Here is a 9,536-nt window from a genome sequence, read left to right as displayed (position 1 = left end):
ATATAGATGTATATTAAGGCATTTTAAACTCTTCCCACACTCTTGCATTATTCTAAACAATGTTTCTAAACTCTAAAAGAGCACAGGATGTCATGATTTCAGCTCTTTGCCTCGGCTGCTCTGTGCCCCTTGCAAGCACTCTCGGCCACGCCCACTTCTCCACTCTGCACAGAAATCAGCTGATCAGCTGCAGGAGGAAGCTTATCCTACAGTGTGGGCTGCACAAAGGTGCAGCAGGTGTTAAATAATTTTTAATAATTTATTTTAAATTAAAATTCCATGCCGATCGTGCGGCTCATCCATCAATCAGCCAATTGTGTGTCATGACCAATCTTATTTTGAAAAACCGCAATAGAGCGAGTCGGCAAAAAACGAACCGCGAAGTAGCGAGGGACTACTGTATATATTACAACTCCCAATTATGGAAAACCATATCCACAATGGGAAATAATAAACGAATCCAATGTTGAAATGAAATCGTTTCATTTTTGGAAAGAAAAAAAGTTCATTTTGAATTTTATGGCAGCAACACATCTCAGCAGTTCTTCCAGGTCCATGTTTCCCTCTCTGAAGCATCGCCTTTTCTTTTAGCAACAGTCTTGAGGACCTGAGGAGACCAGTTTCTGAAGTTCTTCTAGGGAGTGTGGTCATTCTGGTCTGCTGGAGGGTTTTAGCTCTTCAACAGTTCTGGATCCTCATTTCTGGATTTTCTTGATGAATGGGAGCATAAGTTGTTTTTGAAACCTATAAATACTTTTCAGCATTGATAGTAGCATTCCAGATGTATAAGCAGTAGTGCCACCAGCACCTCCATACCATCAGAGAGGCTGGCTTTAGAACTGTGTGCTGATAACAGACTGGATGGTCCCTCTGCTTTTTAGTAAAAAAAAGATGTGATGTTTGTGGTTTTCAACAAGAATTTCAGATTTTGATTTGTTTGACTTTCCACATCCCTGGAGCTACTTTATACCACCCATCTGACCATATAATAGTTTTACATTTTTGCCTTAGTCCATTTTAAGTGAGCTTTGGCCCAGAGAAGACTGCTGAAATTTGTTGGAGAAGCCGAAACTAAGAGATTAAAGTTAAAACAAGCAGAACAAGAGCGGAAACAGTCAGAGCACAAGTTAAAACGTCAGCAGCTAAAATTAGTAAGTTAGGAGCTAAAAGCTAAAGTTAGAGAGGACATGGATGTAGTTGGAGTGAGGACATAGTGAGATGGAGGAGGATGACTCACTGTGGAGATCACTGAAGAGGGAAAAGCTGAAAGAAGTAGCTAAGAGTTAAAACTAGCAAAAACATAGATGAAAGCTAAAAGTAGCATAAGAAGGCAAAAATAGAGCAAGTACGCTGAAGCAGATTTCAAAGAGAACAATTGTTTTGAAAAACATGAACAGTTTTCTAAGTATTTCTATGGGAAAGTAAGTTCGATATTTAGAAAAGTTTTAAAGTTGCAAAAAAAGCAAAAGTCATCGGGCACTACTCCCAGTTCAGCCGAACTCTATGAAGTACGAACAGCTAAAATAGAGCAAAGTGTGTGGGAGCAGTTTGACGGCACAAAATATACAGAAGAAACTCAAAACAGGTCAACATTTTGGGAGGGAAAGTTTTAAATATTATTATGAAAACAGGGTAAAAATGTACTTTTAGTCTGCTGCTCCAGCTCCTTTCTTTTGGCTTATAATCTTGTGATTATACCAGCATGCAGATGAAGAAATAAACGCTGACAAATCGTTCAGATTAAATCAAATACAAACAGTCAAGTCTTCCGTTCAGGCTGGTGTCAGAGAAACATCTGAACTTGTTTTTTTGTTGTTTTGTTTTTTCCTTCAGATTTATGATAAAACGAGCTCAGGGGAGAAACCGGTTTGGAATGAAGAACTTCAAGAAGCGATGGTTCCGCCTCACCAACCACGAGTTCACCTACCACAAAACAAAAGGTGAGGTCAGCGGGTTCGCAGGAAAATCTCTCCGTCGGATCGTTTCCTCGTCTGTTCTTGTGCTTGTTTGTGTTCAGATCAGCGGGAGGGAATCTGCAGGGCGTGCGTTTCGTCTGCACGCTCATCATTCTGCGCATGCGGTGGAGGTTTAGGTTCCTGAGCAGGCGATTTGTTTTTAACAAACTGAGGCCGAGCTGTTCTGAAAGGGAATCATGGGTATTCTCTGCTGAAGTTTAATTATACACTAACCGCACTGAGGCGTGGAAGCATTCTCTCTCCTGCAAGAGATTCACAGAACCGCAGAGGAAAGATTGGAGGTTTAACTTCTGCGATCAAAGAATCACTGAAACTAAAATGAACTGGAATGGCCACTGACGGCAGCCATCTTGCTAAGTGCTTCGTCCTGTTGACATGTTGAGGCTACAGATGAACTCCCTGTGTGTGCTGTACGCTGTCAGCAGACCAAAAATAAATATAAACGTCCTTATTTTACTCACATAAACATAAATTATGACTTGACCTAACCTGTCTATTAGGCTTTTTATAAACGGATACAAAGGGATTTCCCAGCGCTACTGCAGCAGCCAGAGAAAATGGTCAATTTCAAAGAACATGAAAATAATTATTTTTGAAGACATGCCTGATAGAAAACTTCAATGTAAAGGAAGATTTCATGTCTAGTTAGCTACAAGGATTGATTGATGGTGCCTTTAAGGACTCGTTTGGACACAAAAATCAACATTTTCATGTTTTTTTACACGACAGCCTGTTCTCATTCTGACTCGTTTTGCCAGCCTGCATCACATTTATTGTTCTGAATGAACTCCAGCTGCATGATTTGTCTGGTTCATCAACATCGTAGAGATCATTTTGCACGTTTTTTGTGCGTTTCTTGTCTGAATGTGCTGCTTGTTGCTTCCAGGAGAGGGCGCTCTGTGCAGCATTCCTATAGAAAACATCTTGGCTGTGGAGCGGCTGGAGGAGGAGTCCTTCAAGATGAAAAATGTGAGGATTTCTTCTCTTTCTGCTGTCCAACGGTTTGCTCTAAGTATTTAAGTGAACCTGTTTCCCCTCCTCCAGATGTTCCAGGTCATCCAGCCAGAGCGAGCGCTCTACATCCAGGCCAACAACTGCGTGGAGGCGCGCGACTGGATCGACATCCTGACCAAAGTCAGCCAGTGCAACCGCAAACGCCTGAGCACCTACCACCCTTCAGCCTACCTCAACGGACACTGGCTCTGCTGCAAGCTGTCAGCCGACACGGCTCCAGGCTGCACGCCCTGTACCGGGTACATAAATCCCTCCACGACAAGAAACCCCCCTTTTAGTTTTCCTCCTTGTCACCGAACGCTCTTCTGTTTCCAGGGGCCTCCCAGCAAACATCCAGCTGGACGTGGACGGAGACAGAGAGACCGAGAGGATTTACTCCCTCTTCAGCACATACATGACCAAACTGATCAAGATGCAAGGTCTGTTTTTATTTTATGTTATTTTTTACATATTTGTCTGAGATTTTCTCCATATTTGTCACTCACCCTGTTTTTTGCTCCACAGAGGCGTGCGGCAGTAAGTCCGTGTATGACGGGCCTGAACAGGAGGAGTACTCCAACTTCGTCATCGACGACCCGCAGGAGACGTACAAGTCCCTGAAGCAGATCATCGCAGCTGTGCAGGCGCTGGAGCAGCAGCACACCAAGTACAAACGGGACAAGTTCAAGAAGGCCAAGATCGGCAGCCAGTGTGTGATCAATTTATCTTCAGATACAAAGCTCGTGTTTATTGTGTGCAGCTTCCTGCTTCACCAGCAGGTGGTGCTGACGTACAAATATTCATCTAACAACATCTAATTTTAATCCATCTCCTTTATTGGCTCATTATATATGCATGTCTGTTAGCAAAATATCTCACGAACCACCGGATTAACAAAACTCTCAGAAATTAATCATCAAGTGTTCGACTACAGCTGATTATAGTTTAGTGTCAACATGATTTAAGATGGCCGCCACAGTGGATCAGTCTGCAATCACAGAAATTACAAGAAAATGGACAAATTTTACAGATATTGAGCTAAAATTTGGTGTGGTAGTAGCTGAGAGTCTCCCCCCAACACATACTTTGGGTGCTCATTCCTTCGAGGAATGCAAAGCTTTTAAGTTTTACTGCAGTTCAGAAATGTGACGCGCCACGGGAAAAGCAGGAACAAGTCGCGCACGCTCAAACTGGAAAAAAAAAAAAAAAAGCTGAAAAAACCTTCAATTTCTGAGAAAATGGTGAAGGGTTGTTTTTTTTTTCAAAATATACTAGTTGAAGTTATGAAGAAACCACCCCAAGGCAAATTAATGTAAATGAACAGCCATTGTTAACACCCCCTGGTAACGCTTCAGGAATGGGGACATTCTTCTGAAACTTTGAGGCCTGTTTTCTCCCTAATTTTATTTGCAGATTGCCAACATTGAAATGGCCGTATCTTCTTCATTCATTCATTTTTTAATTTATTTTTATTGTCATGTGTTTGACATCATTGGATAACTTAGAACCCACACTTTCAGATTCTGTAAATAACTCAAAACGACCCAGGGGAGACTTGTTCCTGGTTTTGCCGTGGCCGGTCACAAACGTTACTGTTTTGTTCAGCAAGCGCCTTCTTTCTGTTTGTCTTTCAGGGAGCATCCGATCGGAGACAAGAGCTTTCAGTGCTACATCCGCCAGCAGTCGGAGAGCTCCACCTACTCCATCTAACCTCTTCACTGCCTCTGTTACGTTCACAACCAGCAGTTTTTTTTCTTCACTGCAAGAAAAAACAAACACAGCTCAGCTCTGTGTCCTGTGCTGAGTTTGAAATCTTTTTGTTCTCTTCTAATCAAGATTAAATTAAAGGTGCGTCTGAGCCGAATAACTCTTTAAAGATGCCAGTTTGGCAAAAAAAACAAAAAAGGACCATCTGATTTAACTAATTCATTTAGTTTTAAGAAAACTTGCTGCCAAACGGAGAGAGCCGGCTTGTGGAGACGGACGTTTCCTTGCACCGTCTCGGATTCATCGCTCCAAAGTTTGGAGAAGCGACCCTCAAATGGGTGGGAGATTTTTAAAAAAGGAACAGTTCTGGATTTTTTTTAAAAAGCAGATTACAGCGTACGCTCACCTGCCCAAGAAAAGAGAATAAAGTTTTCACTGGACAGTTCTGACAGTGACCAGCACGCACTTTATTTGCCTCCAGATCTGTGGATGAACAAGCCTTGCACACTTCAAAGAAAAGCTTCTTTTTTCAGTTTGACTCGTGTCTGCTTGTTTTAATTTTAGGTGAAAAGGTCCATTGTGTTTCATGTCTGACTGACCAAACTTCAGGAGGCAGAAAGGACTGTAATTTATCTCATTTGAGTGTTTTTGTCCCCATGTTTCTTTGTTTTTTTTTTTACCTCCATTAAACCTGTCAGTGTCAACAGGGCATAAGAAGGGATCAAGCGAGTCCAAAAGCTATAAAATGTCACTCCAAGTACAATTTTACAACTTTTTATTTCTTATTATCAGTGTGCTAAGCCTTATTCTGTTAGGGCTGGATGTTGAGCTTCTGTTTTATCCATATTTTGTTTATAAAAGAGAAGTGTGACGCTTTGTTTATCTGCTTACACAGAGATTTTATTTCAAATTTGACTAAATGGATCCTCAGAGTTTCTTCTGAGCAGTGCCCTCATTACTGCGGAGAAGGCCTTGATCCATCGATCCATCGCTCATGAACAAGACTTTAAGGTACTCGAACTCTTCCTCCTGAGGCAGAGGCTCACCTCCGACCCAAACGGAGAGAACAGCGGCCTCAGATTTAAGGTGGTGTCTCACTGGGCTTGGACTAATTGGTGAATGGTGTTTAAGAGAGCGTCTCCTGAAAGTCTTGCTGCTTTGGTGGGGGTTCTCAGCTTCCTTGGACGAAATGTGGATATGCATTTGATTTTTAAACGGGTTCAACAAATTTGTGTGGCAACCTTTCTCCTAAAATAGTCGTAAAGTCGTCATGGGCATTTCAAGCCATCTCGAGCGCTGGCGGTGCACGGAAGCTTTCCTTTGACATGAAACGTTTCAGACAAATGTCAGTTCAGTTTATATAACGCCGGATCACAACAGAAGTTGTCACTTAAACTATTTAAAAAAATAAATGAATCCAAATCTGACCATCTTAATTTCTCCTGCAGATAACGTCATAAACATGAGGGCCGATACCAAGGTGCAGTGTTTCCCCTACCACGATCCAAGGAGGGCGCCCCCGCCCTGTCAACAGAACCGAGCACCCCGCCTACCAATTCCCCCACCACCCATTCTGCTCCACCACTTCAGACGGGGAGCGGAGTTTAGCAGCTCAGCTCAGACCCCTCACCGTAGACAACAGCCGGCACCAACGTAGTGCTAAGTAGAGTTGCATTCGGGCCCAAAAAATCCAACCCGGCCCCATCCCGTAGCCATTATTTCCGAACCTCACCTGACCCAAAAAATTAACAGTAGTTACATGTCCGAACCCGAAAAAACCCTGACGTTTATAATTAAGCTTTAACTGTTTATATAGTTATTAACGGTTGGCGGAGGCGCGCAGCTGAGTAAAGGGCAGAAGATCGGAGCTGCTTCTGCCTGCGTTCTGCATTATTCAGACACGGACCATACTCTGACATGTCGGATATTTTGTGATCTCACCTGTTTGGGTTGTCAGCCGCGCGCGTCCGCTGAGTGCAGTGGCTGAATGAACGTCCATTTGGGCTGATGGATCTCTGGCGGTAGTCCATCTGAAGCTTAACTGAACTTTTTACCTCTTTCAAGGCCAGTCAGCGCGGTCAAATGGTCACGTGCGGTTGGTGATTGTATGGCAAGCCATGTTACCATATAATTGGATTGTCAGCCGCTAACGTCCACTGACGCAATCAAAAGCCCGACCCAGCCCGCACATTATTATGGCCCAGACCTAATCCAGGTTGGGCGGGGCCGGGTTCGGGTTAGAAATGACAGCTCTAGTTCTAAGTTAGCACGCAATACAGATGTAGCGCTTCACTTCTCTTCACCCCCCACCCCCTGTTTCCTAGGGAAACACTGAAGGTGGGTATAAAACGAGTTGAAGCGGGCAACAAAAGAATGTGCACGGCCAAGAATACAGCTGTGCAAGCCGTGCGGATGAAAGTAAGCTGTGACTTTTCAAAAACTCGCAGCTCGAAACGCGGCCGCGTGGCTCGCTAGTCACTTGGTTGCAAAGAGTTCAGCGAGACTCCGACAGAAGCTTTATGTATTTTCTTACAATTCTGAGTCGCCAACTTTCCTCCCAACAGTGAGATCCCACCTTCAGAGGAGCTGACTCATCCCAGCAGCTCTATCGTCACAGCTGTAAGAGACCACATCATCTGCAAACACAGAGACCCTGAGGTCAAACTAGAAACCCCCCCTCTTCACAACTGGGAACGAGCTTGACTTAAAGCAGAGGACGTGAACCCAGCTCTTGTTTTGTGTGAATTTGCTTTTAAATCAGGACATAGCCACTTCGAGGAGGTTGACCCTAAAAAATTTGAAACAAAAAGCTCATTCCTTGATGTCCCTCTCTGCTGTGCTTACGCTCTGTTTCCATATCAAATCAACTGTAAATGTACCGACTGAAAGAAATTCCCATAAAAACAGGGCAAATAATTATTTCTTTTTCCACCTCAGACTGAGTGTTTTATGTACTTTTACCCGCGTGGGAAGTAGTGATTTGAGTAAATACTTCAGTTTTAAGACGTTTTAATACTTCCCTCTGATTTCCACCACGTGCAGCTTAGACTCAAAGGTTTGTTTCACTCTGTGTAAGCAGCTAAAGCCACGCTACTCCTCCAGCTTTCACAGAGCAAAAATAATGTGTCCAAGCAGCTCATTACAAAGGATTTCTCCATGAAATAACTCCATTTACTAACATTTTTACGGTAAACTGAATCATGTGTGACTGCCTTTATATTCTGTGAATTGTACTTGTTTTGAAGAAGAAGATGCCCCCTTCCTCTCTTTGTGTTATTAAACTTATTTATATGCGTTCTTCTGAGAAGCTGCCTGCTGTGAACATAACCGGACCGCGGCTCAGAATCTTATAGGTACAAGATTTATTGTTGTGAATCAGTTTAATTGTTGCTTTGCTAAAAAAAAAAAATCACAACGTTGTCACACTTTTTTTATTTTGCCAAACCAGTGCATGTAAAAAAATATGGCTGTAATCATGGAAACTGCGAAAAATTAAAAGACAATTTTGTATTTTCTAAAAATTTATGTAGCCTCGTGGGGGTTTTCCATGAATACAGGATCCCGAGCAGTGCCGGTTTAAAAAAAAAAAAGAAAGAATAGTTGGTTAGACGTGTTTGTTTCTTGCTCACTTTGCTGTTTTAAAAACCAGACATTCACATTTCTTTGTTTGTTGAAGGTTTTCAGCAGCTTGACTTTGTTTTCTTCACAAAACTTGAGTTTTGTGCTCGTGTTTGTCGGTGTGAGTGACTGAAGTGAGAGATTTTATTGCAGTTTATTTGATATATTATAAGTCATTTGTTGTATTTTTTGTTTTAGTTCGTACAGTTGAAAGCAGATGTTTACATACACTGTATGCACCATATTTTCCTCTAACTTTGTCAGACTAAATGTTCCTGTTTTACGTCTATTAGGATTTACTAAAAATTTCTTACCACGTTCTTCAAATTAACAGGTTTACACTTGTTAGCATAATATTTGGTAGCATTGCTTTTAAACTGCATGATCTAATGTTTTGGGGTTCTTTCCTCAAGCTTCTTACAAATATCTGCTGGGATTTGGTCCCAGTTCTCCTGACAGAGCTGGTGGAAATGATTCGGGTTTGTTGGCTGCCTTTTCAAGGTTTCAATGGGACTGAGATCAGTTCTTTGTGCTGGTCCTTCCAGAACATGCACTTTGTTGTCCTTAAGCCTTTTGGTAACTAATCTGGCGGTAGGTATGCTTAGCGTCATTGTCTTCTGGGTCTTCAACTGGAAGCTTTAAGCTGATGTCTAAGATGTTCCTTTTGTATCATTCCTCATATAAGTGCACTGGTCCCTTCTGCATCTAAACACCCCCACAGCATGATGCTGCCACCCCCGTACTTCACAGTTGAGATTGTGTTTTCAGGATTGCAAGCTATCCCCTTTTTCCTCCAATTGTAACGATGGTCATCATCGCCAAACAGTTCCGTTAAGATCTTCGTCCCTGTGTGCATTTACAAACATTGGTCTGGATTCTACCTGTCTACTAGTCCACTACGAGTTAACTAGTTTCTCTCTGAGTGGACTTTCAGTCCGTGTTGGCACTGGACTTGGTTGCATCGATTAGGACGTCTACCGTTGGAGGTTTTCCAAGCAAGTTCCACTAGGAAGAGAGATTGGGGCAGACCCAGAACTCGCTGAAGGGATTATAACCCACTCTGGACTGGGAATGGCTTGGGAGTCCTGGATGGAACATGTTGGCGGAGAGAGGGGGGGTCTGGGTTTCTCCCAAAGCCATGACATCATCAACTGGACTGTCCCAAACTAGCGTATAAAACCTTGTAGCGTTGAAGAAAGTTATTTAAATATCCTCGTTATTTGTAGCTAACAGGAATAGTTT

General features: G+C 42.7%; 1 protein-coding gene across 1 annotated transcript; it reads left to right on the top strand.

Moving 5' to 3' along the window:
• Positions 1 to 1,833: 1,833 nt before the first annotated feature.
• Positions 1,834 to 4,707, top strand: LOC119422618 (ras GTPase-activating protein 3; the record flags this gene model as incomplete). The annotated part of the gene is given in 6 exon segments (XM_037690006.1): positions 1,834 to 1,940; positions 2,863 to 2,945; positions 3,021 to 3,229; positions 3,306 to 3,409; positions 3,495 to 3,678; positions 4,604 to 4,707. Coding segments are annotated over 6 exon segments (763 nt in total), but the record flags the coding sequence as incomplete, so codon positions are not given.
• Positions 4,708 to 9,536: the final 4,829 nt, after the last annotated feature.

Source organism: Nematolebias whitei, chromosome 2 (genome assembly GCF_014905685.2).
Source record: "Nematolebias whitei isolate Nwh7 chromosome 2, NemWhi1, whole genome shotgun sequence".
Classification (NCBI taxonomy): domain Eukaryota; kingdom Metazoa; phylum Chordata; class Actinopteri; order Cyprinodontiformes; family Rivulidae; genus Nematolebias; species Nematolebias whitei.
The sequence above is the reverse complement of the archived record's forward strand: the minus strand, read 5'-3'. Positions and strand labels throughout refer to the sequence as shown.